At 58.0% G+C, this 19,432-nt stretch overlaps 1 protein-coding gene across 9 annotated transcripts in view; it reads left to right on the top strand.

Moving 5' to 3' along the window:
• The first annotated feature begins 6,615 nt into the window (after positions 1–6,615).
• The window catches only part of PLEKHA2 (pleckstrin homology domain containing A2), a 34,739-nt gene continuing 21,922 nt past the window's right edge, over positions 6,616–19,432 (top strand). The window contains exons 1-7 of one of the 9 annotated variants that reach the window (XM_090053065.1): positions 6,616–6,723; positions 6,986–7,095; positions 7,827–7,877; positions 8,053–8,197; positions 12,958–13,121; positions 17,172–17,228; positions 19,158–19,206. In XM_090053065.1, coding sequence (XP_089909191.1) covers positions 12,981–13,121; positions 17,172–17,228; positions 19,158–19,206 — 247 coding nt within the window. In that variant the 5' untranslated portion in view covers positions 6,616–6,723; positions 6,986–7,095; positions 7,827–7,877; positions 8,053–8,197; positions 12,958–12,980. The other 8 variants (XM_090053069.1, XM_090053070.1, XM_090053068.1 and 5 more) reach the window with 8 other exon arrangements.

Raw genomic sequence — 19,432 nt, 5'->3', positions numbered from 1 at the left:
ACACATGCATGCACACCCTGCGCATGTACACATACACATCCAGATGGATGCACACACTTTACTGACTCACTCTTTGCACATGGATACACAGACGCAAACACCATCTCCCTCCTAGGATCTGGAACCAACTTCCAAGAGAAGTGGTGCTGGCTCCTACCCTGGCGGTGTTTAAGAGGAGGCTAGATGAACATCTTGCTGGGGTCGTTTGACCCCAGTACTCTTTCCTGCCATGGCAGGGGGTCGGACTTGATGATCTGCTCAGGTCCCTTCTGACGTTAGAAAAATATGGTTATGACCAGAGAAACAGAGCAAAGCCCCGTGGGGCTGAAGACTATGCGGCACAGTTGTGCTCACTCTTGTCCTGTTTCCTTTGCAACAGCAAGTGCCAAAGTGCCCCAGATGCATTGCAGCCAGCATGGATGATTGCAGCAAGCCAGGGACACTGCGATCCCTGCAATATGCAGGTGCCTGCTCCACTGTAACCCCACTGAGTCAGTCTGGCTGCACCCATAAAACGAATGCCCCAGGCTGTGCCCGGAGGGGATGGAGTCAGAGTCTGGCGCAAAGGGGGCTTTTGATAACGCAATGTGAGTTGTTCCTATGATACACGGTGCTCCTGACTGCAGCCAGCTCTGCCTGGGGGCAAAGGGAAGGAAAAAAAGGGCATTGCAGGGAGGGTAAAAACTGGGTAAAGTTGCGGGGGCTGGCCAATGAAGATGGGGAACAGAGATGTCTGAACTGAGACTAAACAGTTCCCACAAGGCAAGCAGAGCCCAGACCATTAGACACACAGTGGAGAGGGGGAAGAGGCCCAGTGCCGAGCCTCACGGCCCCGGGGGAGATGAGCTCAGAGACCGAATGGGGAACCCGGCTACGAGCTTGTTGCTGAAGTGTCTGTTTTAGCTTCAAATTGGCTCCCTGGCAAGGAGAAGCCCCTTCCCAGCGCAGCTTCTCTGCAGATGTGGGGAAGCAGCTGCTTCGAGGGTGGGGAGGAGGAGGAAGAAATGAGCCTTCGAGGCTGGTTGGAGGTGGTCTGGGCAGGGGGGCTTGTCCAGCTTGTGAGATCAAAGCGCCCGGACTTGGAAGAGCCTGCATCTGCTTCTCCTGCTCCTTTGGCAGCGGGAGGCTGGAGTCTGGCTCAGCAAAGGCCTCCAGACCTTTAAGTGCCTGTCCCAGCACACCCCAGCAGCAGGCAGCAGTGCTGCGCGTTCTCCCCAGTCTGAATCCTCCCCGAGGTGGCAAATGTCTATCGTGTTGTCACTGCTGGAGCTGGCAAACGCTGCCCCGCACCCTGGGGATGCTGCAGCAAGCAAACAGCCAGTCTCCCAGGGCTGGGAGGACAGGCAGCCCGGCCAGGCCAGTGCTGGAGCTGATCTGCGTTGGGTCCGCTAGGAAGTCGCATGCTGCACAGGGCCATCACAGGGGCAAGGAGCAAGCACAGAGGCTCTCAGCAGGGTCCCTGACATATCAGAGGTGCACAAAGAGCACAGGAGGGACCCTGGGAAAAAACAAGAAAAGGCAGCTCGAAGGCTTTGGCCCAGGCTGTAAAGGATTCCTTTCCAGCGTCTCAGGCCTAACCAGTCTGAAGCGAAGGCCTGAATGGTTGTTGACTTTGCACTGGCTGATGCAGAAATGCATATGATTGCATCAGCTCACGAGGTTTCCACTCCTGGGGCACAAAAGCAGCCGAAGAGTTAGGAGAGTTTGCAAAGGATGTCTGAGCGTACCGGGGACGCGGCCCGTCCTCCTGCGGAGGAGCCGAGGTCCGCGATAAGCCTTTACAAGCCATGCCGGTCTGTGATCCACGAGACCTTTCGGAGGGGCAGCCCCAGGCCCTGGCAGCACTGGCTTGGCTTGCTAACGGTCACTGCTGCTTTGTGAGAAATGCCCAACTCCAGCACACAATGCCGCTTGTGACCGGGCCTTCTCCCGCTCATCTCCTCCAGGACTTCTGCCCTGAAGCCAGCCTCTGGCTGGAGGAAGCAGCCCTGCTGCAGTTGCTGTTCTCAGTGTTTGGCTGTACGTGCAAGGCAATGAAGTTGCTTGTGGCCTGAGAGAGACCGCACTATTGTTCTGGCCCAGCGAGACCCCTTACTGCGACGCGCTGCTCTGGGCTTCCCAAAATAATCAGCTGATGACCGAACGACCAGGTTCCCTGTAGCCCAGGAGCTGCATCTGAGTTACAGCCTGGGCACAGTGTGGGTTGGGATGATGACAGTCATGTGGTGATGTCTGTGCGCTGCCTGGGTTCATCCTGCAGTATTGTGGACCTAGGTCAGTGCTGAGCACCGCTGTGCAGCAAGGTGAGACGCCTGCACTGCAGTGCAGCTGCCTTCATAACTCTCTTCCGGGACAGTCAGGCCTGGCAAAAAGGGCAGCTGGGATCTGGTTCTCTAGTGTAGCGGTGCATATCTCAGTAACCCTGTGCTTTTGGAGAGGTTTTTTAATGCACCATCTTGCTGCTATGGAAGTGCAAATCACTGCTGCTGGGACCGGACATGGTGTGGCGGTGCAGGTCAGCCTTTGCACAGGGGAGCTGGTGGGCTGCAGGCTGGGGGTGGCATGCTGTGTAGCACGGCGGGTGCCGTGCCAGACTAGGTAGCTGTAAGACTGGAGCGTGGGAAGCTGTGGTGGTGCAAATGCTTGTCCTGATTTCCAGGTGCACTAGAGTGGCGGGTCCTGCTGTTTCTCCGGCTTCCGTCTCAAGGGCCCAACTCCTCCCTCAGTCAAGTAAATACTGCAGATGGCAAATGCCCTTTGCAGGTGCTGCTGGTCCTTTCCTGGTGGAGCTATAAGCCCGTGACGGATTTGTCGACTTGCTTGCGCCTCCTATAGTCACGCTTAGGCTGTATCAGCCCATCAAATGCTTATGTGGGCACAAAAACTGTGCAAATGCCAAGCTGCTGCTGCGTGAGAGATGGAAGCAGGGCAGGGGGTCTGCTCTGTGCAGGCCCTTCTCCATGTGCTCTGCTTCTGCAGGCAGTTTCCTTGCTGTGCCCCCAACCCCCGAGCAGGGCCCACTGCTCTGCTCAGGGCTTGCCGCATCAGTCCTCAGCACCTGTTACTTGGTTGTGTGAGTTATACCTCCCCAAACGAGCTGTGCTGCGTGTGTCCGCAGCCTCTCAAGGGATCGGTTGTGCACGCTGACTAATGCCTCCTCTGGTTATTGCCATTGTCCCCAGGAGATCTCCCACCACGCTTTGCCTGCGGACCCATAACGAAGGGGTGCGTCCCTCGCACAGCATGTGCCTGGGATGAGTATCTGCTATTCTGTGGCAGAACATAAGGGCCCTGTGGGACCCGGGGGCTCTTGCTGCATGAGCACATGGGAAGGCGCCGGCCCTGCCCCAGAGCCTGGGGCTGCCACCTTGGACAACCGTAGGAGCTGGGCTAAAACCTCAGCTCTGGGAGTCACGTTATTGCATGAGAAACCCTCTTGAAACAGAGGAGGAAGCTTTCATCTCTCCGGGATGATACAGGGAAGATTGACAGCATGACTCCCAAAGGCTCAGATGCCAACAACCAAGACCTGCATGCTTCTTATCTTTCAGATACATGGTCTTCATGCCACCAAATGATGGGGGTGTTGGCTCATGGCCTGCTAGTGTCCTGGGAATGGCAGTACTGGGGTGGGGAAAGCCTTACTAACCCTGTGCATGTCAGATTTATTGTGTTATGTAACCCACTGCTGCTTTGTAATGAGCTGCATCTGTGAATCGGTGCGAGAAGTGAAGATGAGAGGAGAGCACGAGTGGACAGTGCAGAGGGGTGCCAGTCAGTGCCGAGGAGCAGGGTGCAGTTCAGGATAGCAGCCGGTGGGTAGGACATCATACCAGAGCTCCGCTGGGGAAAGGGGTTTCTGAGCGTGTCCCTGATGCATCAGGAGGCAGGTACTGAAGCAGAGAGGCAGCACATTCAGAGCTGCGAGAAGGAAGTGGCCAGTGTGTCCAGCTCAGCTTGTAGAACTTGCTGCCCTGCATCTCGTGGAGGCCAGGACCCAAGCAAGATGCGAAGAGGGGTGGACCACCCGTGGAGAGCAGGAATATCCAGCATGGCAGCAGTTAGCATTACCCACAAAACTGGGGGAGAGTGTCAAGCCTCCCCCTGCAGGGCTTAGACCAGCTTCCACATATCTGGGGTTATCATGAGATCTTTGTGGCCCCACATCTGCCTGTTTGGGGGGATCTCGACCATTCCCAAAGGGCACAGGGTGCTATCCAGCCTCAGGCAGAAGCTGGGCTAGACAGGCCTTGGGTGCGACCCCAGGACTCGTAGAGCTTGGAGAAGAGGCAGGGAACCGGGGACAACCTGCTGCTCCTCCTGTCTCTGGCTCTGCTCTGGGGGGCTGGAGGGAGTCTTAAGCCTGGTGTCCTGGAGGGCAGAGCCCTGAGACAGAGCGGATGGGTGGCTCCCTACCCACAGCTGCTACCTGCGTTGGGTGGGGAAGCCCTGGCTGCTGAGCTCCCAGCTGGGAAGCAGGTGGCAGGCTTGGTGCAGTGCTGTGCCCTGCCCGGGGAGGGAGCCTGTGCAGCCAGCAGCTGCATCACTACAAGGAATATAGGAAGAAGAAAGCAAAAGTCCCCAGAGTCTATAAATACACCCGGCGCTGCCATGTGACCGGAGCCCATGTGAGTACCCAGAGCAAAGGGGGCTGTTCCCAGCCCAGGCCTGGGTGCTGTCACGAGATCTGCAAAAGATGCCCTGATCCAAAAATATGCTCTGGAAGAGCCCAATTGGAAGAGCTGAGTGCTCTGGTAAATGAGGTGCCTTCCACCCTGCGTGCCAACATGCCAGAAGAAGCACCGGTCCCTGCGTAGAAGCACTTGAACCCCCACAGCAGAGCCCAGTGCCCCTTGCCAGTTGCAACCAGTGTGGCACCAGCAGATGGTGACCTGGGTTTTCTGGTGGGAAGCAAGGGCACCCTAACAGCGGGAAGCAGAGAGCCAATGGAAGAGCCAAACAGGCTGGACGGACTGTGAAGATTATGGGCCGGGAAGTCTCGGGGTCTGTCTGTGCTGCACTGAGGAGCGACAGCAGCAGCCAGAAACCTCTCTGAGCTAGTTCACCGGCTGCCAGTCATGCCTGGGGAGCTCCCTGCTGGTGCAGCTGCTCTGTGAGTTGTACACCAGCTCCCCAGTTTGCAGCTAGCCTGGGTGTGTGCACAAGCTGCAGACACACCCTGTGCCTTCATTTGCAAGGCCGCCCTGTTCCCACGCAGGGCCAAAAGGGCACCCACAGATGTCTGTTTGGAAACAGGCCCCGGGGTCGCTGAGAAGCACGCTCAGCTCCTGCATGTGCCGGTCACCATCGAGTGCACAAGCTAGACGTTGCCAGAAAGGGAGCTGCTTGTAAAGACTTGTCCGAAGGTGCCTGGGGAAGGTGTCCGGGTGGGACGCATGCTGGCAGTTGGCTTGCAGGATGGTCAGGAAGCGGGAACAAAGTTTTTCCAAAGAGCTGAGAGACGGGTCTGCAGGTGCTCAGCACCCAAAACTGGGGCCAGACTTTCAAGAGGCCTCAGCACCGCCCCAGGTGAGCTCCCCTGAAAGAGCTGGCTGCTGAGGTTACGGCCTAACAGTAGCCAAGCCGCTGTGGGGGCTGTGTGACGTAGGAGAAGGGCTGTGCAGAACGCGCGGCAAATTGAGAACAGCAGACAGCTCCAGAACAGACCACATGCTGCAAAACGTCAGCAAAAACGAGAAATTAAATCATTTTAAGTAACCGCATCATGGTAAAAAAACTTTCAAATCCATCTGTGAGTGATTCACCTACAAAGAGAGAAGCCGAAAACACCAAGCACATTGTTTGCTAAGAATAGCTGGCTCTGGGTTTTTTTCCCTGCCCTCAGACTTTGCATACTACTACTCCGTTGTGTGTGCAGATGGCTTGGCTGCATGTGTGCCCATAGGTGTGTGCGGGGTACACTGCGAACACATGGGCAAAGGGTTATGTGCAGCTCTTCCTCCTTAGAGCCAGCTGTCTGCTTTCAGCATAGCAGAGTGAAGGGCAATTTGAGGTCCGTTGGGGCGTGCAGCTGTTATGGGGGTAGCTGGGGCATCCAGAGGTGCCCCTAAATGTTTGGGGCAACAGGGAATTTGTAAAGGATGGAAAAGATGCAAATGAAACCAAATAGTACTGCGCTCTTCCATGCTTCCAGGCACTGACGGACTCTCCAGCAGACGGTAAGCGAAACTGCGGGGCTTGTACACAACAGACATGTCTTTGTGAAGGATAGCTCGAAGCCCAGTGCAACAGGGCAGAAGGGAACTGGGAGCTGGGCATTCACAGCATCTGTCAGAGAGAGCTTGGGCTCATGAGCTTGTGCTGCTGTCGTCTCTAAGGTGCACGCCTACTCTGCCTTCTGCCTGACATCAAGCTAACGCAGCTAGCTGCTCCCTCTCTGCTGTGTATGGCCCCAGCTGGCACGGTAGGGGTTGCTGCAGTACCAGACATCACTGGTGCTTCTGCACTTGGCCAAGGGAGGCAGTCATACGGGGGGGCTCTGCCTCTGTCACCCGCAGGGTTGAGGTCCAGGAGGTGCGTATGAATCAGCTAAATGGGGCGGCGCGTGGAGGGGAGAATAAAAAGGAACAGATTTTTGGCAGATCCGCCCTTGGATGGCGGATCCCCAGGCACTTCCTGAGCTCACTGCTGCCTCCTCTAATTGCATGACAACAGGCAGAGACCTTGGCCCAGATTATTCCTGGGTGTAACAACTGAGAAGCAGTAATGGCATTTGGGACCCCACGGCTCCTCAAGCAGCTCCTGGGGGACGTTGGGAGGGACGGAGGGAGGGGAAGGGCCGTTTTTGTCTCCTGATGTCATAAGCAAGGGATTTAGGTTATGCTGGGGCTGGGCTCCACTTCCGAGGTGGGCTAGTGAGGACAGGACAGGACCGTCAGGATGACGGAGCAGGCGGAAACCTGCCCACCTGGGCCAAGGCAAGCGACGGCGATGTGCTACGCTAATGCCTTGCCGTGGTCCCTAGGTCGGAGCCCGTGTCATTGGCGTGGAGCGTGGAGTTGCTGAGGAACCGGAGAAGGAGCACGGTCTTGTCCAGCCTGCGGCCGGGAGGGGACTGGGCAAGCACGGCTGAAGGTGAGCGTTGTGGGAGACCTGTGGGAAGGGCACGTGCCCCGTGAGGGCCCTGGCTGGGAGGCTGGAGTGGTGCATAGGCCGTTTTCTAGACGGCCGTTGGAGTCGGCTCTACCCCGCGTGGGGGGAAGGGGTCAGGGCCGCGATTCTCAGCCAGGGTACCACAGCACTGCCAGGTGTGCCAACACGGATCGTAAGAAACAGCCAGGGCGTGGAAACCCTGCTGTGGTCTTCCTGAGCTCTTCGCACCAGAAGAATCGCTCTGATCTTTCTCTGCAGTCAAACACTGAGTGAAAGCAAAGACCTGGCATTTTCCCGGCGGGGTCTCAGGTCTAAAAGGGTTGAGAACTGCCGGGCGAGGGTCTTGGCACGGGACCGTGGGTGCCAGGCTACGACGTGGCGCTCGGGCTCGCGCTCGCCGCTGCGGGGGGATGGGCTGGGCTGGGCTGGACCGGACCGGCGTGCAGGACTGGGTGCAGCCTGCACCTTGCCTCGCCGTGCTGCGCCGTGCCCTGCGGCGGGGCAGAGTCTGCACTCCAGTTTCGTAAGCTGCGGCTTTAACAGCTCCTGGGGGAGCGTGGTCACACACAGCCAGCGCGCGCAGGGTTTCTGTCGCAGCTCTTCGAGTGGAAAGGAAAATCTGTGTCTAAAAACGGCCCGGCCCATAGGAAGTGCTTGGGGTGAAATGAGTGTTTTACTTGCTAACGAGATTTAATCTGCTGCGCTCGAGACAGCTCCCTGCTGGCGGGCCGGGCGGCTCTGCGGCGCGCCGGCTTCAGGACCAAGTGAGTGGAGGGAGCCGGGAGCGGACCTGAGGCTCGCCGGACGGGGAAGCCGAGGCTGGTCCGCGCCGCGGAGGGGCGACTTAGGCGCCCGCCCCGCTTCCTGCCGGGGGGGGGTGGGGGTTGGTCGCCTCCAGCCGCGAGGCCAACCGTCGCTGGGCGCGCGCTTTCTCGCCAGAGCCACGAGGACGGCGGGGGGCCGCTGCCGGGCCCCCGAAGGCGAGTGACCGCCACTTCTGCTGCCTCGACGGCATGAGGGCGGCGGGCGAGCCGCTGCCGGGCCCCCGAAGGAAGCGGTGACCGCGACTCCGGCTGCCTCAGAGGTGGGTGCGCGGGTCGGGACCAGCCTCGAGCCGAGGGGCAGGGCACGGCCCGCGCCGGCGGCCTTCCCGGGGCGGAGCGGGGCGTGCGCCCGCCGCTCGCACATCCGGGGCCGGCGCTGCCGCTGCCGCCGCCCGACCCGGAAAGCGGCGCCGGGCGGAGGCAGCGCGGGGAGCCGGGCCGCGGTGAGCGGGGCGCCGGGTGCGCGCGGGTCTCTGGCCCCGGGCCCCGGGCCCGGGCAGGGCGGCTTGTCCCGCCGGCGCTCTGCGGGCCCTCGCGGGCGCGTTTGCTGCCCGTCGCGCTGCCCCCCGGGGGCGCCGGCCGTTAGACGCGGAGCGCCGCTCGGGCAGGGCGGCTGGAGGGAGCGGGCTCCTGCTCGCCTGAGGGGACCCCGCTGACAGCGATGGTGTTGCTGGCTTTGACTGCCGCCTCTCTGGTCCCCGGCTGGCTTCAGAAATTCCTGGGAAGCTTTCTTAATCCGCCTGAAATGCAGCACCGAGCTGGGTTTGTGTTGGCTCTTCTTCACTAAATCCTCCCCAGTAGCTTCGCTGCCCCTGAGCTGAGCCAGGCGAGAGCCGGGCTCTTTTTTTGGAGGAAGTTTATGAATATGTTGCACCTCTAATGGCGCTAAAAAGATGGCCCTTCTGCAGAGAGAAGCCCAGCAAGCACTGGCGCATCGGTCCGGGCCGTGCTTCGCCGCAAGGTGACAAATTGGATCCCGTCATTACATCCTAAGGGCCTAATTCATGGCAAGGCTCGGGCAGTTCTTTAGACCTGTTTCCGATTTCAGACGGGCTGCCAGGAATCAGATTCAGATTTCACACGCGTGCTGGCATGTCTTATGCTCAGCACCATAAGGATGGCTGCGGTGTTTACATAATGGCCATAGTTACAGGGGGATAATGTAATGAGTTGTGATTGCTGGGCCTGCTGAGGATCATTAACAGCCCCAAATGCTCCCCGCACAGCTGAGTGTCTTGCTGCTTCTGCCGTCTGACCTTTCTCATTGTCTCGGGTCTTGGACTTGACTGTCTTCCACTTCTGAGAGATACAGGAAATAGAAATAGAAATGTGTCATCTGTTTCAGCGCACAGGGTTACTCCGGTAACAAAGGGACCTACTGATCAGATAAATCATTGGTGGTTGAGTCTCAGGCGGACGTTCTTGCCTCGGCTGAAGACTCCCAGTCATTTCAGACTGCGATGCTGAACCTGTATTTTTTGCTAACTGGTCTCGAGCCGGTGTGCAGAGCTGCGAGCTGAAGATGGGTAACAGGATTTCAGTGCAAATGTGCACATGGCAGGAAATGTTACAGCAGAACAGACCAGGGGCTCACTGAATCTGCTGTCCCCTCCCCAGCAGTGAGCAGTAGTGCTGGGGTGAAAAATGAAGGCTTGACCCCAGTAACACCAGCCGGGTGCTTCGAACTCATGTAGGGCTCCATGATTACTGCAAGAATGCGCTGTCTGTCGGGAAGGGGCCTGGCTCCAAGGCTGGGGCTCTGTAACCAAAGGGAGAGGTGGGGATAGTAGCTGCCCACCTGCAGCATGCTGGAACCTTAGTGGGCTCCTAATCTCCGCACGTCACATGCCTGAGAGCAGCCCCAGATCACCCCCATCCCCTCTTCCTGTGGAGAGGAAGCTCAGCGGTTTGTACCCTCCCATTCAGACTCGGGTCAGTCGAGGCAGAGGGGAGAAAAAGCCAAAGTTGCAGATTTCTGTCCTGCCTGTGACTGAATCTGGAGAGAGTTTCTGCAGCGCAGCACCACCCTGCCTGTTGCCCAGCTCAGCTAATCTGCGTCTCCTGGGGCACAACAGCTACCCTTTTATCTCTGGGCTCTTTTTTTTAAACTTTGCATGACCCAGAGTCGATGGGCCTTGGGTGAAAACGGAGGCTGTTGGGATCATTGGCAGTCCCCTCAGTCTGGAAGCTCTGTGGTGGGCGTGGAGGGCATCTCAGTGGTCTTTGCCTGCTTGTAGGTGGATGGGTGCGAATGCCCTGGTCAGGTATACGCCTGAGAAGTTGTCTGATCATTTATGCATGCTCTGCCCTGTGACTTACAAGGCTCCTCAGCTGCTTCCTGCTGGGCCTGACATGCCCCCAAGCTCATGTGGGCACCTGCCTCGGTGCTTGGCAGGGTGAGGCCAGCAGAGTTGAGTCCTGAACTTGGTCCTGGGTATATAGATGGACCAGGCATTTCCATGAGACTCCTCTTCCCTGCCCATCTTACGGCTGTGTGAGTAGCAGCAGTGCCTTGAGGCCTGGCTGACACTGATTCCTCAGCACAAAATCAGTTTGGCTCTGGGTTTGGTTATCTCTGTCCTGCCCCTAGCTGGGAACCAGCACCCTTACACTCCTCCTACCCACCCTCAGGCACCTCAACCAGTGACTCCCAGTCAGTGCACGTTCTCTCTGAGGTGAATGCACCCTGGCTCCTTGCTTGACGGAGAACCCCGAAGTTCTGGTGCTGCCGGCTGGAGCATACAGCCTCAGACTGGGTCCCTGCCTCTGCTGTCCTGTTAACTGCTGCGCAGAGGATGCCCCGGTGTTTTCTCCATATCTGTGTGCTCCTTATTTGTGCTTCCTGTATCGCACGTGCACGCTCTGCCGTCCCATGCTCGGGAAACTGTGGCCTGAATCTGCAGCCAGCTCTCTTGCAGGCCCCTCGAATCACAGCAGTTATGAGGTTTCCTCCCTAAGGCAAGTGAGACGGTGCCTTTCTAACTGTGCACCTTCTGCACCTGGGCTTTGCACCAGCACACAGTGGCACGGGGTGGACAACTCATGCCCACGCAGCACCCATGTCAGTGATGACACAAAATGTGAGGTGACCCAGCCCCACAGACTGACTTCACCGCACTTACCTTTAAGGGGCCTCCTTCCCCATGGTGCTGCACCCTATCCCATCACTGGCACCAGTGCAGAGTGCATGCAAGCCATTGGCAAATTGGAGCAGTGCACTGTACTTCTGCTTTGATGCCAAGTGTGTGTGCACAGGCTGTGCAGTCCAGCCAGGCCCCAGGTCTCGCCCTGGATCTCACTGGAGCATTGGTGCAAACTGGCTGCAGCTGCTGGTCTTTTAGCCAGTTACTTATCAAACCCAGCCCCTGGCTGTCCTAGCGCTGGATTTCCCCAGTGCCCCTGTGGTATCCAGGCAGAGAGCAGGCAGCAAGGGAGGGTTGCTCTTGGTAGGATTAAGTCTTTCCCTGCTCTCCTTTCTGTGCTTGGAAAACTCCCGGGGCTGCAAAGGGGAAGTTTGTGTCTGGTGCAGCTGCCGTTGGTCTGGTGCTCTCTGAATGCATTCAGGCCCACCCCTGCAGCCTGCCTGAGTGCTGGGGGTAGGGAGCAAGCTGAGCCATTCTGGGCAGGGCTCTGAGCCACGAGGGTCCTTATGGAAAGAGCTCGTGGCTCAAGCAAGGAGGGCGACATGCTGTCACCCAGCAAGGCCTGGACGTGGTTTTCCTTGCTGACGCTGCATCCTGGCATGACCCGTTTTCTGCAGGAGCTGCAGTTTGCTTCCCATTCCTTGGAGCCTTGGTTGAGATGGATGGTGGGGGTTGGGCGGCTTGTGTTTGCCCTGGGGTAAAAGCCTCCAGGGTTCATCACACCCGTGTGCTGCAGCTGTCCTGTTCCTCCCAGTGTGCTTGCTTTGAGTCGGTGGATTGGTGTGTACCTCTGGAGCAGGCCAGGACGGGTGCCTTGCCTCCCTGTACTGGTGACTGTTCCTGCTGGGAGGGACTTTGAGGCGTTGTCTCCCCTTGGGCCTGGGACCACTGTTTTGTTCAGGGCTGTTGCAACTGCAGTGTCTTGTGGACAGCCCCTGTGCAGTGGTAAGGTCTCAGCAGGAGGGGAGAAAGGAGCAGTGCAGTCCCCACATTACTAGCTGCCAGTGTGGTCCAGCCTGCTGGCTGCTGCCTAGCCGTGCACACTGATGCAGTCCATCTGTGGTTCTTGGAAGCCTCTGGACTCCCACAGCCCCTCGGCTCAGCTGCTTTGGTGTTTTCTGGATGTGGTCTTACTGGTGCCCCCATATTGCCATGGCCATGCCCCCTTGCTGCTTAGGAGGGGCTGGGTTCTTTGTCTGGCAGCCGTCCCATGGCACATGTGTACAGTGGTGGAGGGGGTGTTGTCTTTCCATGGGCTGTGGGGCCCTGGAAGCAGTGGCAGGAAATCTGGACGATAGCAGGGCTGGTCCAAGGCCGAGGCTGGTATGCAGCCACGAGCCTGCAGGGAGTGCTCTGGAGCTCCGTGGGGTTGCTATGGGAACCTGCTGGGTGGAGGTGATGGCAGGATCAGGCTCCTAATCCTTTAATCCCTATTGCAGCCATCCTGCAGGAAGGTGCATGGCTGCTGTATCGGGCTAGAGCCCAGTGGGGTGTGTAACTCATAAATTGCTGTGCAGTGAAATGATGTGTGGCTTGGAGAAGGCGGGGCTAGCTTTTGCAAATGCTCCCTGTCCGGTGTGGTGAGACTGGCCCGCTGCTGGCTGGCTTGCTGATTCCCTGACCTGGAGCAGAGCAGCTTTGGCAGGTCAAATGCAAACCTCAGGAAGGTGATGTTCCTCCTCACCCCTGGCTTCTTTACACTCCATGCCCTCTAAGGACCTGGTGCCTGCTGGGCAAAAGCAGTGTGAGAGGCGGGTGGGTCCCAATGACATCTGCAGTGCCGTGGACGCTGGCAGGGGACTAGGGGTTGGCAGCAGCAGCTGGGTTGGCAGAGCAGCGGGTGTGCTTGGTGTTTACCGCTGGTGTGTGTGTTGTAGGGTGATGGTCCAAGGAGCCCGGCATGCCTTATGTGGATCGGCAGAATCGCATCTGTGGGTTTCTGGACATTGAAGAAAATGAGACCTGCGGCAAGTTCCTGCGGAGGTACTTCATCCTGGACACCCAGGCCAACTGCCTGCTGTGGTACATGGACAACCCCCAGGTGAGCCCCCGGGGTGCAGCGAGGAGTTCCCTGCGGTGCTCGTGTCACTCTGGTAAAGGAGCTCCTGCTTTGGGGCATATGCAGCAGTCCCCGGGCCCTCGGTTAGGAGTCTAGCATGGTTGCCGCAGAGATGAAGCTGACTTTTTCAAAGGGACTCTCATGCTTCAGCTTGGCTAGGCGGGTTCAGCCAGGGATTGAGCAGAGGGTAGGCTAGGTGTGACCTCCCGAGGGCCCTGCCAGCCTGGCTTGGCTCTGAGTCTGCCTTAGCAGTGCAGTTGCTGTTCAGTCCCTGTGCAGATGCAGGATGGAAGCTGGGGTTGGCCTCCCGCCGCCGCACTGTGCTCACATTGAGTTCCTGCTCCTGCTTGTGGCTCCCCAGGATTGGGCCCTGGTGAAAATGAGCAGAGGGAGCACCTGCAGTGCTGGAAGCAGCAGGTTTCCCAGGGGCCCAAAGCCCTGGCTCGTCCCTGCGGCTGGCAACAGCTGGAGTCCCGCTGCCGCCAACCAGTCTTGGAGGCTCCTGGTGCACTCTGTGGTTCAATGGTAGGCTCCTTCTGACGCAGAAGTCCCCCCCTCACTCCCGAGGCAGCGTGAGCTGGGCGGCCCTGTGGTTGTCAGCCAGCATCACGTGGCTTTGCGCCTGTTCCTCTTCCCCATCTCTGGGGGGGAGCCACGTCACTTTGCGTGCCTCACGCTGGTCATTTTTCCTGGTGCTTAGTATGCCATGGGGATGCTGTCTCAGGAGGGACCTGGGAGCTCCCACGCTGCCCGTGTGGCCTCCAGGTGCTCGTGCAGGGTTGAAGGCTACCTGCTGAGCCCACTATCAGGGTGTTCCCTCCCCCCGCCATCCCCAGACTCCAGTTGGGACTCCCTTCCTTTTCTAACTCGGAGGCTGCTTTCCCAGGCCTGTGGCCGAATCCAGAGCTCACAGAAACATGCAGGGGTCTGCTGTCTGGCTGCGCTGCCTTTGGGTCAGGCCCCAGCTGGGATGCAGACGTTGGCTGACATTGCCTGAGCAGCCTTCTGCCTGAGGTAGCTGGAAACAGCTGTTCCCTTTCAAGGGGCAAAAGCCTGGGGCTTTTGCTTAGAGGAAGCAGGAATATTATCAGTAGTGAGGGCCGGTGTCAAACAGTCCTGATCCCTGCTCCTCTATGCAGCCTGGGGGCCTGCATGACATGGCAGTGGGCCAGCCCCAGGCCCGAAGTCCAGGGGCAGCAGGAGACATTTGCAGACCTGGTGTCTGGCCCTTGGGGCTGCAGTATTGTTGTTGGCTGACTCCATGATCTGGGAGCAGGGTGGCACCCAGGGGCGCGCTCAGCCGGTGCCAGCAGACCCTCCCTGCTGGTTGCCTGACTGAACTGAGAGATGCCTGCCCCCTCCCGTGCTCCATGTGGGAAGCAGAGCAGCCCCACACTTAGGCCCCGGGTGCATCTCACACCCTGACCTGCGAGCGTGGGCTTGGGTGTCTCTGAAGTTAGTGGGATTTGAAGAATGGGTGTAAGGGCTTTGCTGAACAGGAAGGGGCTGAGCCTGTGCGGGAGGAAGCTTTTCAGATCAGTCCTGTGCCCTGTGCGCTCCTGGATGCAGCTCTGCCCCACAGCACGTCGCTGCTTGGAGCCATCCAAGGATACAGATGGGTGTGCCAGTGCGAGCTGGGCAATCCCTGTTAAGGTGTCATGTGTCTGTGGGCTGTAGGCCGTGAGGATGATGAGAAACTGGTTGTCCCAGGAAAGGCATCATGCAGAAAATGTCTTTCTGGGCCCATGCCCCAGCAGGCTGGAGTAGCGGGAGTTTGTGCTCGGCATGACTGCTGGCTCCAGGAGTGCTCCTGGGGCGTGGTGCAGGAATTCAGACAGCGGGGTATCCCACAGCTCCTGGGGTTTCTCATGGGCTGAGCCTGGGGCTTCTTGAACTATACCTCCTAGTGAGGTGGCTATACTTGCTTTCAGAGCGTGTCCCTGAGCTCACAGTCTGTTCTCTGATGTGAAAGAGTAAACTTGCATTTTATCGTAATTGCCAGCACCACTTCTCTTGGAAGTTGGTCCCAGATCCTAGCCGCCCTGACAGTGAAGTCGCGACTCCTGATATCTAGCCTGAATCTCCCCTCTGCCAGCTTTTGACCGTTATTCCTGGTCACTCCTGACGGTGCTCGGGGGAACAGGGACTCTCCCAATGCCTGGTGGTTCCCTCTGACTAGTTTGTAACAGGCCACTAGATCCCCCCTCAGCCTTCTCTTGTGGAGGCTGAACAGGTTCAGGTCCCGTCGCCTCTCCTCATAGGGCCTGCCCTGCTGCCCCCGATCATGTGAGTGGCCTCCTCTGGACCCTCTCCATGTCATCCACATCCCTCCTGAAGTGTGGCGCCCAGAACTGGACGCAGTACTCCAGCTGCGGCCTGACCAGTGCTGCATAGAGGGGGAGGATCACCTCCTTGGACCTGCTCGAGATGCATCTGTGGATGCAGGACAAGGTGCGGTTGGCCTTCCTGACCGCGTCCCCACACTGCTAGCCCATGTTCATCTTAGCATCAATGATGACTCCAAGATCCTTTTCTGCCTCTGCACTGACAAGAAGGGAGTTCCCTAGCCTGTAGGTATGGTGCCGGTTGTTCCTCCCCAGGTGGAGCACTTTGCACTTGTCAGTGTTGAATCCCATCCTGTTCTCGTCCACCCACCCCTATAACCTGTCTAGGTCTGATTGCAGCCTACTCCTCCCTTCTAGCATGCTCACATTCCCCCGCATCTTAGTGTCATCAACAAATTTGTACAGGGGGCTTTTCACCCCCTCGTCCAAGTCAATGATGAGGATGTTGAACAGTGCGGGCCCAAGGACCGAGCCCTGGGGGACCCCGCTGCCCACATCCTTCCAGGTCGAAAATGACCCATCCACCACCACTCTCTGGGTGCGGCCCTCCCACCAACTAGTGACCCATCTGACTGTGTAGGTGTTGACACCACAGTCCCCCAGTTTCTTAATGAGAATGGGGTGAGAGACAGTGTCAAAAGTCTTCCGGAAGTCCAGGAAGACTATGTCCACTGCTACCCCTGCGTCTAAGGATTTGGTGACCTGGTCGTAGAAGGCCACCAGGTTGGTCTGACAGAACCTGCCGCAAATGAACCCATGTTGGTTGCCCCTAAGCGTAATCTCCCCCGCTGGCCCCTCGTGGACATATGCCAGGACAATTCTCTCAAAAAGCTTACCCAGTATCCATGTAAGACTAAGTGGCCTGTAGTTCCCCGGGCCCTTCTTCCTCCCCTTTTTGAAGATGGGAACCACACTGGCCCTCTTCCAGTCCTCTGGCACCACACCAGAGCACCACGAGTGCTCGTACAGCTGTGCCAGGGGTCCCGCAATGACCTCAGCTAATTCCCTCTGTACTTGGGGGTGGAGATTGTCAGGACCTGATGATTTGAATACATCCAGTCCCTCCAGAAGTTCCCTGACTAGATCCTCCCTGACCCTTGGCATAGGTGCACTTGCCCTGGGGCCTGAGTGGGGCCCGGTGCGGGGGGCTGATCCGGTCCCTGCTCAGGAAAATGGAGGCAAAGAAATTATTAAATACATTGGCTTTGTCGTCTGGTGTGACAACCAAATTCCTTAGTGTGTCTTGCAGGGGCCCCACATTACCCGGTACCTTCTTATTGCCCCCTATGTATTTAAAAAAGGACTTCTTGTTGTCCTTGATCCGGGAAGCTAGTTGCGCTCCTGCTTTGCTCTCGGAGGGGTCAAAGGCAGAACCGTGGGACTGTGAGGGGAGGAAGGATCATCGAACACCAGTGGTGCTTGTATTACAGTAGCGTCTAGAGGTTGCCCTGAGTTTGGCGCCTTTCTGTGCTAGATGCTGCACAGGTGCAAGGTCGGGGGGAGGAGGGAAGGGCAGTCTGCACCCAAGGCCTGCAGCAGGCTGGAGCCCAGGTTTTCAGCTGCTTGAGCAGGTGATCTGACTGCTGACTGCTGTTCTGCCCACATCAGTCATTATCTGATCCTCTTCCTTGCTTCCTTCATTGTCTGCTTGTCATTGAACTCTTTGTACCTTGCCAATGTCTTGCAGAACCTGGCTGTCGGCTCAGGAGCTGTTGGATCTCTGCCACTGACCTACATCTCCAAGGTAATGTTAGGGTGGTGCTTGGAGAGAATTAATGGATGCTATGCACTGCCCCCTCCTTCCGGCAGTGCTGTGGGGAGGATAATGACGTGCCCTAGAAGCACCAGAGGGCAGACACTGAGCTAGGCAGGGTGATGTTTCTGGGGCAGGAGATTTGGACATCTGTATGGTGTGCTGTGCTGTGGGGTGAGGGATGGCGAGCAGCAGGTCCACACTTGTTCTCTGTAGCCTGCTTCCAGGCGAATAGCGTGGTGGAGTGGTCTGCACGAACCCTCAACGAGTGAACTGAGGCAGAGGAAGCCAGAGGAACCCAGGGCAGAGGGGAGAGGAATGTGGCTGCAGTGGGGTTGCATTTGTGGCCCTTATTCCCTTGGATGCTCCGTCTTCTGCATCCAGCGTGAGGCTGTCCCACCTTTTGCTCCTGCAGCTAGACCCAGACATGGAGCTCCTTGCTCTTCCTGCTGTCTACATGAATCCCGTGTGGGGTAGGGCGGTCTAGGGGGATCCCACCCCTGGGTCGGAGGGAAACTCGCTGACAAATGATCCACATTCTGGCCTGAAGGAAGATTGCTGCAGCCCAGGGCTCGGTTGCAAACTGAAGGGTTGGCTTCTGTCAGGGGTTGTAACCACCAATTGCAAATACACTGGAAAGACTGGAGAAGCATATTGAAAGCATTACAGCCTGGCACAGGAGCAGGAACCCTGTCAGGAGAAATGCTCCATGAGTGGAGTGCCCAGAGCCCCGGGGGAGATTTGCATGCAAATGACTCTTTGGGGAAAAACCACTGCTATTTCCCTTCAGTGGTCCTAATTGCTGACATGGAGCATCGATGCTAGGCCACCATATGTTCAAGGCTCTGTGGGTCCTTGTGCAGCAAAGCCAGTGCCTGAGGTGGGGGCAGGGAGCAGCCGATGAAGGCCCAGCCTCAGAGCTGACCTTCCTTTGGTTAGTCGCTGTACGCAGGCTGCGTTCAGTTGGATATGAGGGGGTTGCTGAAGCTTGCTCCCTTGGGGAGCGGCTCCTTGTGCAAAGCAGCCCTGGGGGGCTCGCATGATTCCTGGCACTCTGACGTGTGCTCGATGGTGTCTGACCTGGCAGGCTGACAGCCTGGTAGCACATAGGGTGGTTCTGTAGCAGCGAGGCTGGCCTGGCTCACTGCCAGGGAGACTGGCTGTGTGGCACGGTTGATTGTGAGCAGAGGAAAAGGCCACCCCAGAAGATGCCACAGTATGGCAGCAGCGCAGGAGCCTGCTCGTGGCTGAGGTGGCAGGTGGGAGGAAGCATGGGCATTCCCTGTGGCAGCCCTTTCTGCAGGGCTCTCATGTGTTTGCCTGCGTGTACATGTGTGAGCATGTGCATGTGTGAGTGCCACATCTGCCCTTGCTGCGTTCGCCAGACAAATAGTCAAACCCGTCTTTGCAGGCGAGGGGTGTGGGCCTCCTTGGCACTGACACGCATCCTGCCTATGAGGTCTTGGTGCATGCTGTCACTCATGCTGAGTGTCTGTGCAAGTACCACCCCTGCCCCAGAGCATCTCTGCCTCATGCCCCTCAGAGGGGTGCAGCAAGCGCGCCTGTTGCAGGGGGTGCAGCCCAGATGGAGAGGCCTGGGAGGAAGAATGGGCTGGTTGGGCCTCTCCCACCTGTCAGGTTCATTCTGCCCGGGCTCTGGCTGGCCAAGTTGCTTCATGGTCTATAAATTGACATATGCAGTGGTGGTCAGTGCCCTTTTTTGAGCAAAGTGGGTGCTGGAGCCTGTGTAACAAAACTGCAGTGACGATGAACTCCTGGGACTGCAGGGCTTGGCTCCCTGGCAGAGCTGGAGACCTGGGTTCACACCCTGCTAGTCTTCACCCACGTTCCTTGTGTGCACGTGAGCCTCTTGTGCCCCATGTGTTGCTCCCCTGACTGCTGCTCTCTGTTCCTCTTCAGGTCAGCATTGCCACCCCGAAACAGAAACCCAAGACCCCCTTCTGCTTTGGTGAGTAATGTGTGCTGTGGGAGGGGGTTTCAGAGGAAGCCAAGGCAATGAGAGCCTGCTGGGCTCCTGAGCTTCCCGTGGGAATTGCAGAGCTTCCCTTGGGAATCATACTAGGCCTTTGTTACAGCGCTTGAGCCTGGGGTCCTCTGTTTGCTGGGAAGCTGCCTAGGAGGCTTTAAAATCCCCTCCCCATGCAGAAGGCCAGCACCAACGTGTGAAGGCAGCT

The sequence above is a fragment of the Crocodylus siamensis genome, chromosome 6 (genome assembly GCF_052110815.1).
Source record: "Crocodylus siamensis isolate JL-2025a chromosome 6, ASM5211081v1, whole genome shotgun sequence".
Taxonomy (NCBI): Eukaryota; Metazoa; Chordata; order Crocodylia; family Crocodylidae; genus Crocodylus; species Crocodylus siamensis.
This window is presented reverse-complemented; position numbering and strand designations above follow the sequence as displayed.